The 20,393-nt window shown below is 40.7% G+C and overlaps 1 protein-coding gene and 1 pseudogene across 2 annotated transcripts in view; one reads left to right on the top strand and one right to left on the bottom strand.

Annotated features, from left to right (window-relative positions):
* Positions 1-20,393, top strand: part of NTN4 (netrin 4) — a 129,515-nt gene that overhangs the window by 96,069 nt on the left and 13,053 nt on the right. For both annotated transcript variants that reach the window (XM_054441953.2, XM_054441952.2), the window contains exons 6-7: positions 7,568-7,781; positions 8,458-8,573. In XM_054441953.2, the coding sequence (XP_054297928.1) occupies positions 7,568-7,781; positions 8,458-8,573 (330 nt within the window). The remainder of the gene's footprint in view (positions 1-7,567; positions 7,782-8,457; positions 8,574-20,393) is intronic.
* On the bottom strand, positions 15,094-18,882 carry LOC129009283 (phosphoglycerate mutase 1-like; annotated as a pseudogene).

Below are 20,393 nucleotides of genomic sequence, written 5' to 3'. Positions count from 1 at the left end.
GTAGCTGGGATTACAGGTTTGCACCACCACGCCCAGCTAATTTTTGTATTTTGAGTAGAGATGGGGTTTCACCATGATGACCAGACTGGTCTTGAACTCCTGGCCTCAAGTGATTTACCTGCCTTGGCCTCCAAAAGTGCTGGGATTACAGGCGTGAGCCATCATGCCTGGCCATAATTTTATTTGAAATTAAATACCCCTTGAATATTGTGGAACTAGCTACCATTGAACATAATGTATATAACATTGCAAGGATCAATAGAAAAATGTTCCCTAGGATAGTAAAGGGGTACCATATGGCCTTTCACAGAGTAAAGCACATTTACAACTTTTTCTTATTGTTTTATAGCTTTTCATCCACTAGCAAAAATAGTTGATAGCAGAAGGAAAGAAGAAAACAGTGCCAAAAAGAAAAAAAAGATTAAAAATCTCATTTTTTCTACTATTTAACTTCACACTTTATTTATATACAACAGTTCAAATTGTGTCCTTTCTTCTTAAAGCTGTGTCTCGAAATCATCTCCCTTAAGTCCCCCTTGCTCTAAGAATTCAGCAGGCAGCTGGGCAGCTTTTGGAATGACGTCACTATTAAAAATCCCCCTCAGAAATTCTGTAGGGCCTTGGCCTTTTCAGGAGAAAACAATGTTGGGAGCCTGGAGGCGCTGCCGAGGGAGTGGCCGCGCCGAGGGAGCGGCTGCCGAGGTCGTGGTGAAAGATCTTGACAAGCAGCTTCTTTCCCAGCTAAGGGCCTTGAACTTTGAGTTCTGTTTTTAGAAAAGCTAAATCAGGAGCAAATACTTTTAGGGTATTTTTCTCCCAGTGTAGCTTTTAAAACAAAATAACGAAAGTTAGATCCATCAGGTAATATTAAAGGAGGCCAGTTTCAGAGCGGTAAGATGCTGAATTCCGTTGGTGGTTTCAACAGTGAGCTTGAGATCACAGATCACTCCCTCAGTGGAAGACAGGCAGACTCCTAGAGTTCTAGTGGAAGGTGGGAATAAAGATGAACCGGCAGCAATTACCTCCTTTGACTCCACCATCAAAGGCTATAGCAATCCCTTCAGAATAAAGGGAGCCATAATGGTTCCATTATGTTCCTGTTTTGTGCTTGTGTTTGTATACTTTTTATATTCATGCAGGTTGACCAGTGTGACTCTTGTCCTATATGACATTTCAGGGCAGCAGGACCATAGATCACACCCTCCTTTTTTTCAACATACTCCGATCCACAAAATGAGAGTAATAGGTTAATTTTTTTTCTCTTTTTTTTTTTTCCAGTTGAGACAGGGTCTCACTGTATCACCCAGGCTGGAGTGTAGTGGCATGATCTTGGCTCACTGCAGCCTCCGCTTCCCAGGTTCAAGCGATTCTCCTGCCTCAGCCTCCTGAGTATTTGGGATTACAGGGACGCACCACCATACCCAGCTAATTTTTGTATTTTTAGTAGCGACGGACTTTCGCCATGTTTCCCAGGCTGGTCTCGAAATCCTGACCTTAAGCGATCTGCCTGCCTCGCCCTTTCAAAATGCTGTGATTACAGGCATGAGCTTCCGCACCTGGCCAATAGGTTAATTTTTTTTGTCCAAAGAAAGGAACATGTAACAGGAGAGTAACTTAATTCCATAGAACTTAGAGTAGTCAAGAAAGCAGTGTTCCTCTCTAATACAAAGGCAAGGAGGCTATTTTGAAAGCCAGTTAGATCATTAGTTTCCTTTTAAAAAAAACCATATCTACAATGAGGCAGTTCGTTTCTCCTGTATTCTCATACACCCTGAACTACCTCGGGTATAATGCTTACCGCCCTGTCATCTACACTTCTCTCTTCTCTCACTCAAGAGATACGAATTTTTGTAGTCATCTTTGTATCTTCGGCCCCTAGCATAGTTCATGTTATGTTAACTTTAAAGTTCAATAACCCTTTGGTAAAGTTGTGAGTGAATGAATGAATGAGCGGTGAGCATTTTTATACGAATATGTTTCATCTAGATAATAATATCCTTTTTTTTTTAGCATTTGGTGCCACTAGATGCCTGATACATTGCTAAATATTTACATACATGATCTCAAACCTTACAAAACATCCCTGTGGCTTCCTTCATTAATGAGAAAACAGACAGCTGAAGAAGTTAATTTCACAAAGTCTTGTAAATAATAAGCCTCATCACCAGAATCTTGTTCTGGTTAGAATCTAGTCATCTAGTCTGATTCCCAAGCTTGTGCTCTTACCAACTTTATTATATTGCCTCTATTTTATTTTCTGTCTTCTAAGAAATCTTACAGCAAATTTCCAAACAACTGTATTTATTGTCGGCCTTCGTGATTGATACAAATATTAGTTTTAGAGCCTTATGCACGCACAAGATATTTGAAAATGTGTCCATCCATCGTTTCATTAACAGGTGTGTTTCCTGCTAGAAAGTCCTACACAGCAGCATTGCCTCCTCTTCTATAAATGCTGCAGGGGCCCTGCTTCACTTTTCAGATGTATTGCTGCAAACATATAGCTATAGATAAAATTTATATCACATTCAGCAATTATTTAGATAATTGCATTACTTGAAGGGAATCTGTTGTGAAATCTTTTGTAAAGTACTCATTTCCTCTACCTCATCTGTTTCAAAACTTTTGCACTGTTACCATAGATTTTCTTCCAGTAGAACACTTGGGTAAAGAAGGTACCAGCCGGGCGCAGTAGCTCACGCCTGTAATCCCAGCACTTTGGGAGGCTGAGGCGAGTGGATCACCTGAGGTCAGGAGTTTGAGACCAGCCTGGCCAGCATGGTAAAACTCCATCTCTACTAAAAATACAAAAATTAGCTGGGTGTGGTGGCGGGTGCCTGTAATCCCAGCTACTCGAGAGGCTGAGGCAGGACAATCACTGGGACCCGGGAGGCAGAGGTTGCAGTGAGCCGAGATCACACCATTTTACTCCAACCTGGGCAACAAGAGTGAAACTCTGTCTCAAAAAAAAAAAAAAAAAAAAAGGTACTATTCAAAGTAAGTCTCATGCATTATTGATGAACTCTTGTGAAAATATCTGGAAATTAAATTGACATTTTTAATAATTTTGTTTTGTCACCATGGTTGTGGGTGTGAGAGCAGGTTAGGGCAGATGTTTTCGGGGGGAAATGATAACTCCAATGATGAATGATTTACCACCTAGACAGGCCATACAGCTTCTAAATATACCTGGTTACCACTCAATGTAATATTTTGGCTCTTAAGGACAGTTCACCACAGCTGTGAACACTAAAAATTATAATGAAAAGAATAATTAATGTCAGCATAATAGTATATGATGATGGTTCAACTGTTGGGTCTAACAAGAAGACAGGCGGGATATGGTGGCTCACACCTGTAATCCCAACACTTTGGGAGGCTGAGGCAGGTGGATCACTTGAGGTCAGGAGGTCAAGACCAGCCTGACCAACTGGCAAAACCCTGTCTCTACTAAAAATACCACAATTAGCCAGGCGTGCTGGCGCATGCCTGTAATCCCAGCTACTCAGGAGGCTGAGGCATGAGAATAGCTTGAACCTGGGAGGTGGAAGTTGTAGTCAGCCAAGATTACGCCACTGCACTCTAGCCTGAGCAACAGAGCAAGACTCTGTCTCAAAAAACAAACAAACAACAACAACAACAAAGACAAAGCTAAAGTTAAGAACTTACGTCACTCTGGGTCACAACTTTGACATTTATTGTGAAAAAATAAGTTCTTGGGTTGCATTTTAGAATCAACAATTAGTAAGAAATATATGTTGGGGAATCAGAACTGAACCAGAACCTGAGGAGATCCTTTTTCCTTCCAAACAAGAAGAAAATATGTTTGCATTTTGGAAGAAAATAAGAAATGTAGATTGTATGTGTCAGATATTGACTGCTATCAAGCTTCAGGAGATAAGTATGCAAGGCAGACCTCGGTGTGAGTCTTGAAAAAGTATGCCATGAAAGATGTCAGGGCCTTCGGCCTGGAGCTAGTTCTGCATAGTTTCCAAATGGTATCTTTATCTTGTAATTATGTGAGAAGTCAGGCTGACAGAAATCTACTAGCACATATGACAGAAACACATTCTTCTCTGGCCATTCCTGAAATGAGTGTGGCTTTTAAAATATATGGTAGAAGGGAAAGGTCAACTCCTGGAAATGCTTGAATTTTCTGTTAGAGGAAAAGATAGGAGTGGTGGACTACCATATATTACCATAGAAGGGGTTCTTATAATATCTTTCTTCTGGCTAAATCTCTCCTATCTGCTTTAAGAACCAAATTGACTTGACCGAGTGATATAGTAACTATAGGTTTTGTCATCTCAAAATTATATAATTTTCATACTAGATTATGTGATTTCATTTTAAGTAATGTCTACACTGTTTTGAATATAGCATTTTGACATATTCATATTGCATATTATATAATCCAAATGAATTATTTCTTAATTAGAAACAAACCATAAATCAATAGTGCATTGATACTTTAAGAGAAAAATGCCTAAATGTTCTCATAATAAAAACCAAGTGAAGAAAAAAATTAGGAAATTTAATGTAGAGACAGTGATTACCATAAATGTATGAATATAAAGATGTTCTCCTTAGAACCTCAATGTTTTAGAGGCAAAATCTTTACTTTCCTCTGGTATTAAGATTTTTTAAATCTTGGAATAATTCTTTTAAATTTGGGATCTCTTCAAGGACCAAGACTATTTTATTCAAGTTAGATCCCTAGCAATTTGCACAGTAGTTAGCACATAGCAGGTGCTCATTAAATGTTTGTTGAGTAAGTGAATGGGTAAATAAACCCTGCGTTAAATACACACATTATTAGCCTTTCAAACAATGTCTCCTATGCTGTTTTCCTCCATTGTCCTTTGTAAATAGTGCTTATATCATGGCCTTTTAATTCAGTTCAAGGGTCATTTTTGAGCAGCTGTAATCTACCATTTGCTAATGTCTTACCAAGTGTTAGTGACGTACATTATCTCTGGTTTAGTCCTCAACAAAACCTGGTAAAATAGAAACGTGGGGCTCAGAAAGGTAAAACAAATTTCAGCTAGGAGTTAAGTCTGCCTCCACTAAGCACTGCAGGGGGGATAGGTGAGTGAGGCCCATGCTCCACTTCAAAGAGCTTACAGACTGGTGTGATAGACAAAGAAAACCCCCAATTGCCTAATGCAAAGTAGAATGTGATCAGAGCTATAAGAAATGTTTCTTTAAAGCACTGGAGGGTTACAAAGAAAGGGTAAATCATACTCAACTGCATTGGAATAAGGAATGATTTCTAAAAGAAGGTGGAGCTGTCCCTTCTGGGCAAGTGGAGCTACTGCCCTGGCTTCACATTTGGTGAGGTGGGAGGGGGTGGCAGAGGAAAGGGTGCTGAACCCCACTTTTCTTTTCTGAATATCATTGTATGTCAAAAGTTCTGTCTTTAAGAAGGAAGATACCAACAGAGCTCCTACCTTGAGCATGCTAACCCCCCCAGATGGTTGAATTGCAGCAACCCTTAGGAGTGACATTAGATAAAGGTTTTGAAGGACATGTAGAATTTTGAAAGATTGTTATGGGAAGAAAGATTTCACTATTGAAATTAATAAAGGCAAAGAAACAAGAAAGATGGAGGATGTGTCTAGAAATTGTCCCAATTAATTAGAACAAGGGCTATATGCAAGAGAATAATGAGAGGAAGGACTGGAGAAGTAGGCTAGGGCTCTGCTATGAAGGACCTTACATGTTTGACTAAGGAGTGACCACATTTTGGAAACTACAAATGCTTCATAAACAGGATTCAGGAAAGTTATATTTCTCACCTGAGGTCACAGAGGCTCTGGGAGGCAGAGCCATCAACCAAGGTTTCTCCCAGCGTTTCTCACTTGATTCTCAGAGAAAGCAGTGGGAAGATGAAAAAGATTTTGAAATGGAGAAAAGATTATCCAGAGGACCCTACCAGTGAATTAGAATCAGACTAAGTGGGTAGGTTGATTGAGAAGCCTAGGGAATTTCTGAGACAGCCACTGTGAGAAATGTTATTTTTTTTAAATCCAGGAAAAATTGAATAAATAGAGTTGATGGGCTAGGCACAGTGGCTCAGGCCTATAATCAATCCCAGCCCTTTGGGGGGTTGAGGTGGGCAGATCGCTTGAGTCCAGGAGTTTGAGACCAGCCTGGACATGGTGAAACCCATCTCTACAAAAAATACAAAAATTAGCTGGGCGTAGTGGTGTGTGCCTGTAGTCCCAGCTACCTGGGAGGCTGAAGCAGGAGGATTGCTTGAGCCCAGGAAGTTGAGGCTACAGTGAGTGGAGATAGCACCACTGCATTCCAGCCCGGAACAAGAAAAGACCCTGTCTCAAAAAAGCAAAAATAGAGTTGATGAACATTGGTTTGGAGATCCAACTGAAGTTAGGGCTCATTAATTTGTGATAAGCCCAAAAAGCACATTTCACACATACATGTATATGAAAAAAGTGTGTATATATGTATACAAACACATATATATACACTTTGTTCAACTATTTTTGCCATCCCAAGAACAAAGAAACTGCTGCAGGTTGTCAGACAGTGAGCAATAAGCAATTCCAGGAGTAGGGAGAGGGCTGAGGAGAAGGACTTTTGACCAGTATTAAAGACTTATGGCCAGGCGCAGTGTCTCACACCTGTAGCCCCAGCACTTAGGAGGCCAAGGTGAGAAGATTGTTTGAGGCCAGGAGTTTGAGACCAGCCTGGGCAACATAGCAAGACCTTGCCTCTACAAAAAAAAAAAAAAAAATGTTTTTTTAATTAGCCAGGTATCATGGTGCCAGCTTGTAGTCCCACCTACTCGGGAGACTAAGGCAGGAAGATCGCTTGAGCTCAGGAGGTTGAGGCTGCAGTGAGCCCTGGGGGTACCACTGCACTCTGGTCTTGGTGATAGAGTGAGACCCTCTCTCAAAAAAAAGAAAAGAAAAGCTCCTCAAAAGAGCTATCTGTTCACATGCTCAAATTCCTGTACTCCCATTCTCCCCTGAATCCTCTTCCACTGGGTTCCCCTCTCACTATGTATTACACTGAAACTGGGTTCCCCTCTCACTATGTATTACACTGAAACTCTTCCTGTGAAGAACACCAACAGCCTTTGTGCTGTTCAAATGCAATACTCCATCACATGCCCCATCTTCTTTGACCTTTCAGCATCTGCCACAGCTGATGCTGCCCTCCTCCTTGAAACCTTCTTTGGCTTCCAGAACACTATACTCTCATGACGTCTTTTCCTTTCTCACTGAATCCTTCCACCCTGTCTTCTTTGCTGGTTCATCCTCATCACCCCAACCAAAGGGCATTCATATTTCATGCCTTCCATATTAGGATAAATTATGTGTTTATTTTTGCAGCAGACATGCTTTTCTGATTATATCTCACTTATCTGTCATTTAATTAGCTTTCATTCTCTGAGCATACACTCATGGCTAAAGGAGGAGTCTCAGAAATATGCTGTGTGGTGAAGGGAAGCCACTTGGGGATGGTCAAGCCTAATGTTCACACGGGTGATCTACAGTCAGTCTTTGATCCTTGCGTGTCCTCTCTGTCCTCTCTGTTGTAGCGTGTTCCTGCCATCCAGTAGGATCAGCTGTCCTTCCTGCCAACTCAGTGACCTTCTGCGACCCCAGCAATGGTGACTGCCCTTGCAAGCCTGGGGTGGCAGGGCGACATTGTGACAGGTGCATGGTGGGATACTGGGGCTTCGGAGACTATGGCTGTCGACCATGTGACTGTGCGGGGAGCTGTGACCCTATCACTGGAGACTGCATCAGCAGGTGAATGTGCAAGGCTATTGCTCTCAGCTACATGTATTTCAGGCTCTTTTGAAAACCTATAGTGATTTGGAAAATCTTGCATTCTGTTAATGAACCCAAGATGTATTTGCACATCCCTTTTAAAGAATTTTTGTCAGGCTGGGCATAGTGGCTCACACCTGTAATTCCAACACTTTGGTAGGCTGAGGTGGGTGGATCACCTGAGGTCAGGAGTTCGAGACCAGCCTGGCCAACATGATGAAACCCCATCTCTACTAAAAATATAAAAAAATTAGCTGGGCATGGTGGTAGGCGCCAGTAATCCCAGCTACTCAGGAGGCTGAGGCAGGAGAATCGCTTGAACCCAGAAGGCAGAGTTTGCAATGAGCCAAGATTGCACCGTTGCACTCCAGCCTGAGCAACAGGAGTAAGACTCCGTTTTAAAACAAAACAAAACCAAACCAATAATTTTTGTCTAATTACAAACTCAAGTAATTTGTTCTTGCAAGATTCTAGAGATCATCTAATTCATTTTGCAAAATAATTATTTGTCTTCACAATAGTTCCTTAAAACATTATTTCTGGAAAAAGGAAGAATGGGAAGGTAGAAGATAAGGTTTAAATCTCTATAGATTCATTTCTATACAAGTTCTAAAAAATTCCTGAATACGTTCTTTATCATGTTCTATTTTGTTAGCCACACAGACATAGACTGGCATCATGAAGTTCCTGACTTCCGTCCCGTGCACAATAAGAGCGAAGCAGCCTGGGAGTGGGAGGATGCGCAGGGGTTTTCTGCACTTCTACACTCAGGTGAGATGGATGTAACCAGGCGTCATATTTTCAGGTCTGGTCTTATGTAACAGTGATACGTGACAAACCAGGGTCCAGCTTTTGGATCCTATGAGGGGAACTCTTTAGTTCTGGGGTTTCATGGTATAATAAAGTAGTGACTCCCGTAAGTATGAAACTGTAAAGTATAGCTAAGGGGTATTTTAACACACTTTTGTTTGTTTTCTGATGATTAGAGTAATATATGTAGTTGGTATAGAAATGTGGAAAATGCAAAACATCATAGTAAAAAAAAAAAAAAAAAAAGGTCACCCAAAATCTCATTATTCCACTGTTAATACTTTGGTATGTTTTTCTCACTCTAAAACACAGTTAAGAGCCTGCTGAGTGGGGTGAGTATAATCCCAGCATTTTGGGGACCAAGGCAGAAGGATTGCTTAAGGCTAAGAGTTCAAGACCAGCCTGGGAAACATAGCAAGAGTTATCTCTACAAAAATAAAAAGTTAGCCCAGTGTGGTGGTGCACGCCTGTAGTCCCAGCTACTTGAGAGGCTAAGGTGGGAGGATCACTTGAGCGGTCAAGGCTTCAGTGAGCTGTGATCGTGCCATTGCATTCCAGCCTGGGTAACAGAGCAAGATCTTGTCTCAAAAAAAAAAAAAAAAAAAAAAAAAAATGCCTACTGAACATATTAGGTTTGGAAATTTACAGAGCCATTGAAAGGAAAAATATTCTTATAAACCTAGCTTAACTTCATAGGTACAAAGCAAAAGCCAGATGTGAACTTCTTATGTTTATAGCTTTTTTACAACTAGAAAGCAAAAGTAATTCTACAAACTAGATATAAGCCAAATAATGAAGCCAAAAAATCAAATTAATGACATTAACTGAATATGAAAAATGATTTGTACCAAAGCCAAAACACTGCTCACTACATAAATATAGCTCTTTGAGTTTACTCAATATGGGCTCCTATTTCCTCTGACTCAATTTCCATATGACATTGTTCTGTTTATTCTTTTGAAGGGCATGCCATGATAGTGGTATGTATTCTCAGTTTCTGTGTTCATCTTGCCTCTGTTCTCTTCTTGCAGAAAAGCAAGTGATTATATTTAGCACTAACTTGCTCCTTAACACAAACTCAAATGTGGGCATGAAATCTTGCATCAACACTTGGCTGTAAAGTGCTCACCAAATGCTCCAAATTAAACTCACAGCAAGTTAAATATATTTTATTATGAAACATTACAAGTAGTAAAAATGTTATGCAATGAGCACCCATACACACCTTCAAAGGGTTGGCAAATCTCATACTTTGCCATAATTGTTTCATATTCTCATTTAGGTTATAAAATGTTACAGATGCTTTTGAAGTCCCTGATGTACCAGCCCCAAGCCCAGTTGCCTCCCTTTGTCCACAGAATAACCACAATGGTGAACTTGGTGTTGATCATCCACTTTCATGTTTTTACTGTTTTGTTACCTATATATATATTGAGTATTTCAGAATTCCATGCACATGATATCTACTCTTTTTTTTTTTTTTTTTTTGAGACAAAGTCTCACTCTGTTGCTCAGGCTGGAGTGCAGTGGCACAATCTTGGCTCACTGCAACCTCCACCTTCCAGGTTCAAGCAATTCTCCTGCCTCAGCCTCCCAAGTAGCTGTGATTACAGGTGCCCACCACCACGCCTGGCTAATTTTTTGTATTTTTAGTAGAGATGGGGTTTCACTATGTTGGCCAGGCTGGTCTCAAATGCCTGACCTCATGATCCACCCCCCTCGGCCTCCCAAAGTGCTGGGATTACAGGCATGAGCCACCGCCCCTGGCCCTTATATACTCTTTTAAAATGTTTTTGGTAGCCAGGCTTGGTGGTGTGCACCTGTAGTACCAGCTACTCAGGAGGCTTAAGCAGGAGGATCACTTGAGCCCAGAGGTCTGAGGCTGTAGTGCACCATAAAAGCACCTGTAGATAGCCACTGAACTACAGGGCAACATAGCAAGAGCCCATCTCTGAAATGTAAATAAGCAAAACATTTTTTACCTGATTATGTAGTTTTTTGAGGTTTATCCATCTCAAAAAAATTCATATAAAAGCGGTTATATACCATTTTTATTCTCTCATTTGTTTGCCATTTAGGATATCTCCAGTTTCTAATTTTCCACCATTATAAATAACGCTGCCCTAAATGTTCTCTTGTATGTGACTTTGTGCACTTGAGAAGGTGTTTCACCAGGCCAGGGGCTGGCAAAACACAGCCCTCAGGCCAAGTCGGCCACCTGTTTTTCTATAGCTTGCAGGCTACCTGCCCTAAGAATGGTTTCCACAGTTTTAAATGCTTACACTTTAAATGGTTATAGAAGTACCTGTCTTTATTCTTGGCCATTCAGGTTTCCTTTTCTGTGAATTTCCTATCTGTAATTTTCTTACTAGTTTGTAGTAGTTCTTTATAAATTTATTAATTCATCCAACAGATACTTACTAAGTACCTCTGTCATGTGGCAGCACTGTAAATAGAGTAAGTGAACAAAACAGATTAAATCTCTGCCTCTGTGTCTCCTACATTCTAGTGAAGAAAAACAGCTAATAAATAAAATATTTAGTATAATAAATGTTTAGTATAATAGAAAAATAATGCAGGGACGGGATAAGATATGTTTTAGAGGGACATACTTTTAAATAAGGTGATCAGGGTAAGCCCTATGAAAGGTGACATTTGAGGGGAAAAAAATCTGCAGGGGGTAAGAAGGGTAGCTATACAGGTGGCAGAGGAAAGAGAGTTTAGGCAGAAGATACAGCAAGTCTTTAAAGCCCTGAGGAGGAATTCAGGAAACAGCAAGAAGGCCAGTGTGGCTGGAGCAGAGTAAGCTGGGAAGACAAGTGGAAGAGGAAATATAACGAGGCTGCAGAGGCCAGTATAAGGACCTTGGCTTTCACCTGGAGTAAGATGGAAACCACTGGAGCATTTCAAGCAGAGGTGTGGCATTTAGAGTAACACCGGTCAGCATGGTTGTGTGTTTTCCCTAGTCACATTCAGCATTGTGGATATAGGCATACACAAAGAAATGACTTTAAGCTGGGTTGAGGTTTTTCCAAGCAAGAATGAAGCAAGAGAGGGCAATAATTGTTCATGAAATTTAAACTAGGTAAATAGGGATGTGAGGATCAAGGATTATAGAGTTTCAAAGGATTGTTGAAGTTGGAAGCAAGCTAGGATAGCATGTAGAGGTCAAAGAATGGGATGCTTGAAATTGAGATTGGAAGAGTAGCAGTTATCGATAATGGTGATGTCTAAGATATGGTCATGGGAATGAGCAGCTGAGGCCATTATTTGTAATGCTACCTTATCGTATATCAAGTTTCTATATGTGAATGGATCTGTATCTTGTCTCTCTATCATGTTTCATGAGCCAATACCACAATATATTATTACAGTTTTATAATGAGTCCTGATGTCTGAGATGGCAAGTCCCTTCATTTCATTGTTCTTTCTTAAAATTATCTTAGCTATCGGTTCTTTGCCTTTCATGTGAATTTTCTATTAAGTTTATTAAATCCCACAAAAGGCTCTGTTGGGATTTTTATTGCAATTGCATTGACTTTATAGATCATTTTGAAAAAAGTGACAGCTTTGTAATATTGAGTAGTCCCAAACATGAAGATACTTTTCTATATATTAAAGTCCTCTTTAAGGTCTTTCAATAGCATTTGTCACTTTTCTCCGAAATGGTTTTACCTGTCTTTGATTAAATTCACTCCTAAATACCTTTCGATTTTATTGCTATTGGGAAAGTGTTCTTTACCTGAGTTTTTAAAATGATTGTTGATGATATAAAGGAATACTATTTTTTTTTTTGTATTTTGAGGTTGTATCCAGTGACTTTGCTGAACTTGTTTACTGATTCCAGTATGTATGGATTATCTTGGATTTTCTAATGTAGGCCATCATATTGATAAATAAGGACAGTTTTGTCTCACTTGTGTAGTTCTCATGCCTCATTTTTTTTGACTCCAGTACAATGTTTTCCCAAATTTGATGGAAATAGTTTGAAATTTTCACCACTATAAAACTTGGTATTGATTTTTGATACGTAGACTTTATCAAGTAAATGTCATTCTCTTCTATTTCTAATTTTATTGTTAATGAGTTTTGTGTTTAGCTGAATGCCTTCTCTGCATCTTTTGAGAAAGTCAGTTGGTTTTTCTCCTGTAATCTATCAATGTGGTAATTGAAAATAATTTTTTTCCGGTATCAAGCTTTTTTTTTTTTTTTTTTTTAAGTTCTGGGATACATGTGCAGAGTGTGTAGGTTTGTTACATAGGTATACATGTGCCATAGTGGTTTGCTGCACCTATCAACCCCTCATCTAGGTTTTAAGCCCTGCACACATTAGGTATTTGTCCTAATGCTCTCCCTCCCCTCACCCCCCACACCCCTAATAGGCCCCAGTGTCTGTTGTTCCCCTACCTGTGTCCGTGTGTTCTCATTGTTCAACTCCCACTTATAAGTGAGAACATATGGTGTTTGGTTTTCTGTTCCTGTGTTAGTTTGCTGAGAATGATAGCTTCCAGCTTCATCCATGTCCCTGCAAAGGACATGAACTCATCCTTTTTTATGGCTGCATAGTATTCCATGTTGTATATGTGTTACATTTTCTTTATCCAGTCTATCATTGATGGGCATTTGGGTTGGCTCCAAGTCTTTGCTATTGTAAACAGTGCTGCAATAAACATATGTGTGCATGTGTCTTTACAGTAGAATCATTTAGAGTCCTTTGGGTGTATATCCAGTAATGGGATTGCTGGGCCAAATGGTATTTCTGGTTCTAGACCCTTGAGGAATCACCACACTGTCTTCCACAATGGTTGAACTAATTTATACTCCTGCAAACAATGTAAAAGCGTTCCTATTCCTCCACAGCCTTGCCAGCATCTGTTGTTTGTCAGAATGGCAATTATTATCAAGCTATTCTTTTAGTCTTAGGATAAGTTTTATTTGCTGTGATGTATTTTAATTCATACGTTGCTGAATTTGATCTGCTAGGGTTTTTATCTTTTATTTATTTGTTTATTTGCTTGCTTAGGATTTTCATATTGATGTTTATAATTGATATTGGCCTATAATTTAATGTATTGCATTGTATATTTGAGTAAGTTAGGAGGTCCCCTTACCCACTGTTTTTTTTTTTCTATTCTCTGCAATTATTTATATAAAAATAGAATCATCTGTTACTTGAATTTTTGTTAGAATTTATCTATAAAACCATTGAGACACAGTGTCTATGAGTAGACGAAAGTATTACTGATTCAATATCTGTCATGGTTATTAATTTGTTTTATTTGTGATTTGGTGTTGGTAATCAAAGTTTTCTAGAAAATTACCAATTCTTTTTTTTTTTTTGAGATGGAGTCTCATTCTGTCACCCAGGCTGGAGTGCAGTGGCGCGATCTTGGCTCACTGCAACCTCTGCCTCCCGGGTTCAAGCAATTCTCAACCTCCCAAGTAGCTGGGACTACAGGCGCATGCCACCACGCCCAGCTAATTTTTTGTATTTTTAGTAGAGATGGGGTTTCACAGTGTCAGCCAAGATGATCTAGACCTCCTGACCTTAAGATCCACCCACCTCAGCCTCCCGAAGTGCTGGGATTGCAGGCGTGAGCCACCTTGTCCAGCCACCAATTATTTTAATTTTAAAAAATTGTATTGGCATAGAGTTATGCATGGTATTCACTCATAATTTATTAAACCTTTACTCAATCTGTCCTTAATCTTCCTTTTGTCCCTAAGCTTATCTGTGCCTTTTTTCTTATTGTCTTATACTGATCTTAATTTGCTTCTCTCAAAGATTAACTTTTGGTTAACTTGATCCAACCTATTTAATTTTTCTTTATTTCACTAATTCTGCTCTTATCTTTTTTTTTATGTTTTCTTTAAGTTTGCTTTCTTAGTCCTTTTCTACCTTTGTGAGTCCAGTGATTATTAACTCATTTACTTTTAGTCTTTCTTATTTTTAGCAAGTACTCTTAAGGTTATACATTTCCTTATAAGATCTTTTAGCTGGATCCTATTGGCCTTTATATGTAGCATCTTCATTATCATTCAAGTTCTAATGTTTTTCTAATTTCCATTAAGAATTTCTCTTTAATCCACTGAGTTGTCTAGGATATTTAATTGTTCAAACATCAGGGTTTTTAGAATATTTTTTTTACCTGGGGCTGGGCACGGTGGCTCACACCTGCAATCCCAGCACTTTGGGAGCCCAAAGTGTGTGGATCACCTGAGGTCAGGAGTTCGAGACCAGCCTGGCCAACATGACAAAACCCCGTCTCTACTTAAAAATACAAAAAAATTAGCTGGGTGTGGTGGCATGTGCCTGTAATCCCAGCTACTTGGGAGGCTAAGGCAGGAGAATCACTTGAACCTGGAAGGCAGAGGTTGCAGTAAACTGAGATCAGGCTACTGCACTCCAGCCTGGGTGATGGAGGGAGACTCCATCTCAAAAACAAAAAAAACAAAAAAGAATATTTGTTTACTGATTATCTCTAATCTAATTTCATTGTATTATATCTATTCTTTGAAAACCAGGAGGGCAACTTGGATTCATTTCTAGGTCACTTAAGGACTAGCTACATAATTTGCAGGACTAGATGCTGGATGAAATGCAGAGCCCTTTTTAAGAATTTCATCAAGTGGCCATGAATAATAGTTTGGAGTTTTGTGTATGTGGTTGGTTTATTGTTTTTTCCCAGCCTCCTTTCATTAGCAAGGAGAGCCTTACCCAATCTCTGTCTTTAAAAAGGGAGTCTGACTGTGATCTCTTTTTTGTCCTATTAACCCCTTTGTATCTGAACTCCTGACCACTGCTGCCTAATTCTGAAAGCAGACCCCAAAGCCCTATCCCCTGAATGCACATTCATTCATTTCTTTTCTTTTTTTACTTTCTTTTAATTCAAGAAGTATCAACAAACTGAAAACATTCATTTCTAGTCCACAGAGATAAATATCTAGTTTTTGATGCAGGCTATGTCTTTTTTTCCATCCTTTATCTAATATTGCTATATGCTTGGAGCTGAGGATGTGCTAAAGTATGAATTCACAAAGCTGTGTTGATTGAGAATGTCTGTGATAATTTTCCCAACATTTTATTATGAAAATTTTCAGACATCCAGAAAAGTTTTAGAAGTTGCGCACTCACATACCCGCCGCCTAAATTCTATCCACCCATCAATCCACATTTTAGATCAGAAAGAAATCACAGTTTTAAAACCTTCTCATAGAGAACATATGGACCCTTCAAGAATCAAGAACCTAAATCTGAGAAACAAGGTTAGTTGCCCATCTGTATCATGGTTTTTTCACTTAACATAATCTTATGATAATTTTCCTAATGGCTTCATGTTCAATCACAACAGGAAAGAAGGTGCGAAAGAGAAGGCAACATGAAGTTATCATATTTATCTTTTCAGCATTTGAAAAAGAAAACAACTCTTTACTATGAATTTTTTTTGCCTTAATGCTACGTAGTCTGGAATTTTATGATTTTAACTTTAATAGCCACTTTTAAAAGTATTCTTCCATTTTTCTAAGCATACAATGACTTTTTATAATTCTCCAAGTTTGCTAAACCAAATCTGTAATAATCCGGTTTTTAGGACTATAGGACATTCACTAAGCCCATCATGCGTGTTATTAGAGAGTTGGCAGCATTCCAGCCAAGCACATAAAGTGCTGGCACCAGAATGACTCCAGACTCTCATGTCCACAGCAGCTGTTAGGTCTGTGATGTCCCCAGAGAGTCTCTGAAATTCATCTGGATGAACGCCAGATTGAGGAAGACTTTATTTAGTTCCCTGCATTGGGTATAGAATGGTGCTTCTGAGCACCTTTTTCAACAAAAGTATTCTAAGCACTGAAAAAAAAAAAATCTACCTACCTATATACCTCCCATAAGTTTCCATAAAAACAGCTTTCAACTAGGAGTATAATATACTTTACCAACAAAACACCCTTAATTTCTACCACTTCTTACACCAGATGTAAAATTTCACTTCCTGAATAACAAAACCGGCCTTAACTAGTACCACAGAACTGTAAACAACACTCTTTTTTTTTTTAATGTCCTAATAACCTAGCATAACTAAACAAGCTTTTCTTCCCTTCCAGATTTCTTTTAAGAAAACACATCTGGGCTGAAGCCTGATCAACAAATATTGTTTGAGCTCTAAGCATATGAAAAAGAAGTATTGGAAAGCAGCCAAAGAAAGGTCATCAAACAATAGACCTATGTCTGCTCTTCTAGGCTGAAGGGTTAAAGAGAAGAGCATTGTGTTGAGGAACAGTATATGCCATTTGGAGTTCCATTAGGTTTTATAGCACAGTAGTTACTGTACTCTTCTGCTTTGTGGAATCATCAAAGGCCATAGGCTATTCATTTAGGTTACTACAATTTCTTTTTTCTTTTTTTTTTTTTTGGCAGAGTCTCACTTTGTGGCCCAGGCTGGAGTGCAGTGGCGCCATCATGGCTTATTGCAGCCTTGACCTCCTGGGCTCAAGCAGTCCTCCCATCTCAGTGCCACCAATGCTCCCCTCCACGAGTAGCTGGGACTACAGGCACATACTACCACACCAGGCTAATTTTTTTAATTGCACGTAACTCCCTTATTATACTCATTCCTGGAGAAAGGATTTAGTACACTTATGCTCAAATGAACACTGGACCCATGTGGCCGAGCAACTAGAACATGATTCAGAAAATCAGTCAGTGAAAGACACACTTGGACAGGACCAAGAGGCATTTCACCGCCATGAAACAAGGCAGCAGAGGGATTCTAAAACACACAGCAGGAAGCACTCCTACTGCTCCGAGGTCAAGGAGCTTATCCCATATTAGTATGAGGAATGGCTAATTTTCTGATGACCACATGTGGGACTATTTCAGCTGCCACGAGAGATCCCAGAAGGGTTATGGTTTTGTATTATTTATATATACTATACTTTTTTTTTATAAAAGTAAATGTAACACCTAAACTAAATTCAGGATTGATCCCAACCTTCTAGAGCCAGCTCCCCTGGGGTCAGGGAGGAAACAGCTGTCACATCACCATGCAGGTTACATTCATCTTCTGCTGGAATGACTAGAGCCCCCAGGCAGTGGCCTGACTACAGAAGAGCAGAGGACTGGCTCTTGGGGACAGACAGGCTCTCTTGCTTCTCCTCATTGGTCATGGCTTAGCATGGTTCCTCCCCCACAAGTTCTTAGTAAACAAAGCGGTCGCAAAAACCCAAGTCACTACCTTTAAACTCCCTTGGACGAGGGGAGCTTTTCCACAGCTTGGACTGAGAACCCATGCCCTAGAAGTGCTATTCTGACTAGAATGTATGAAGGGAGTGGGTGCAGGAGACAAAAATGGCTAAAACGAAAATGGGAGCCACTGGCCCCCATCCGCAGCTACAGTTCAAGATGCCTACAGATGTGGTCAGTGTGGCGTGTGCAGGAGGGATGAGCAGAGGGACACTCCGGGCAAGGAGGGTGCTCCTGGGGACAGTAGTCTGCCCGACGGCCTTCACTTCTTGGCCTTGCCCTGGGCAGCCACAGCTTCCATGGCTTTATACAGGGTCCCTTCATCCCCCAGGAACTCCATGTGCCTGATGGGCTTCGAGCTCTTGTCCAATTTACAGACAATGGGAATACCAGTCAGCAGGTTCAGCTCCATGATAGCCTCTTCAGAGAGACCTTCCAGATGCTTGACAATGCCCTGGAGGCTGTTGCCATGGGCTGCAATCAGTACCCATTTCCTTTCCTTGATCTGGGGAACTATTTCTTTATTCCAAAAGGGCAGCGCACTGGCATTAGTGTCCTTCAGCCTCTCACAGGAGGATAGCTGATCATCTGTGAGGTCTGCATACCTACGATCCTTACTGATGTTGCTGTAGAAAGGATGGTCAGGCCCTAACAGAGGTGGTGGGACATCATAGGAGCACCTCCAGATCTTTACCTGGGCCTCACCATGCTTTGCAGCAGTTTCTGCTTTACTGAGATCGGTCAGACCCCCATAGTGCTGCTCATTGAGGCGCCGAGTCCTCATTACAGGTGGACCACATCTGATCAATGGCATCTAGCACTGTCCAGAGGGTCAGGGTCGCTCTCTTCTGCACTGAGGTGAAGCAGATGTCAAACTCATAGCCAACATCTAGCAGTGCCTGCCTGCCCACGCTTCACCTCCTGCTGGCCTGCCGGGCTCAGGTCGGAGTCGTACCAGCTGCTGAAGTGGATCTCCAGGTTCCACGTGCTCTCGCCATGCTGGATTAGCACCAGTTTGTAGGCGGCCATGGCGGCGGGCTTGTGGGGCAGTGCCAGCTGGGGTTCACAGATTCCAGAATCACAGCCTGCCCCCGTCCCCCCTCCCCTCCCCCCCACAACCCGACCACTGAGCCTGCGTGCTCGACAATTTTTAATCTTTATTATAGAGACAATGTCTTACTACGTTACCTAGTCTGGTCTTGGACTCCTGGACTCAAGCAGTCCACCCATATCGACCTCCCAAAGTGCTGGGATTACAAGCATGAGTCACCACACCTGGCTGCTCACTCTTTTATCTCTATAATCCTACCAGATTTCTACCTATGAGAATATTAAATGAGTAAATTAATGTAAAATGCTTAAAACGGCCTGGTATACAGTAAGTGCTCCTCAGTAAGCACTAGCTGCTGTTATGACCACTCAATGCCTATGAAATGCAGTGCATGAGGGCAGGAGGGGAGAGGAAAGGGGAAAAAGTATATCTAATTGTTAAATCAGTGAGTGAAAATCCTATCCATGCTAGGCTCCAGAAATGTAAAGTTGATAAGATATAGCCATTGTCTTGAAGGGACACAGTCTAGAGAGGAAATGAATATACAAATGAGTACGAGAATGCTATATATCTGTGGTCCCCAACCTTTTGGGCACCAGGGAGTGGTTTCATGGAACACAATTTTTCCATGGATGGCAGGGGCAGGGGATGGTTTCAGGATGAAGCTGTTCCACCTCAGACCATCAGGCATTAGATTCTCATAAGGAGAGCACAACCTAGAGCCCTCATATGCACAGTTCACAGTAGGGTGGGCACTTTTATGAGCATCTAATGCCACTGCTGATCTAACAGGAGGCGGAGCTCAGGCGGTAATTTGAGTGATGGACAGTGGCTGTAAATATAGATGAAAATCAGCTCACTCTTCAGCTGCTCACCTCCTGCTGTGCGACCCAGTTCCTAACAGGCCACAAACCAGTACCAGTCCACGGCCAGGAGTTTGGGGTCCCCTGCTACATACAAACTATGTACAGGCTGGGCGCAGTGGCTCACACCTGTAATCCCAGCACTTTCGGAGGCTGAGGCAAGTGGATCATCTGAGGTCAGGAGTTCGAGACCAGCCCGACCAATATGGTGAAACTCCGTCTCTACTAAAAATATAAAAATTAGCCAGGCGTGGTGGTGTGCACCTGTAGTCCCAGCTACTCGGGAAGCTGAGACAGGAGAATTGCTTGAACCCAGGAGACAGAGGTTGCAATGAGCTGAGATCACACCACTGCACTCTAGCTTGAGTGACAGAACGAGACTCCATCTCGATAGATAAATAAATAAATATATACATACATACATACATAAAATAAACTATGCACAAAGACATTTTGAAAGTCTTCCATAGGGCCTGGCAAATCTCTCACATGTAATAGTGGCAATATATAATTTAAACTATTGAGAGAAAATATTCTACTTATTCTTCAAAGTCCCTTTTAAATCCTTCTTGATCCAAGAAGCTTTTTCCCATCTTCCCAGACACATGTGACTCTTCCACCCAAGT

This window comes from Pongo pygmaeus, chromosome 10 (assembly GCF_028885625.2).
Source record: "Pongo pygmaeus isolate AG05252 chromosome 10, NHGRI_mPonPyg2-v2.0_pri, whole genome shotgun sequence".
Taxonomy (NCBI): Eukaryota; Metazoa; Chordata; class Mammalia; order Primates; family Hominidae; genus Pongo; species Pongo pygmaeus.
The sequence above is the reverse complement of the archived record's forward strand: the minus strand, read 5'-3'. Positions and strand labels throughout refer to the sequence as shown.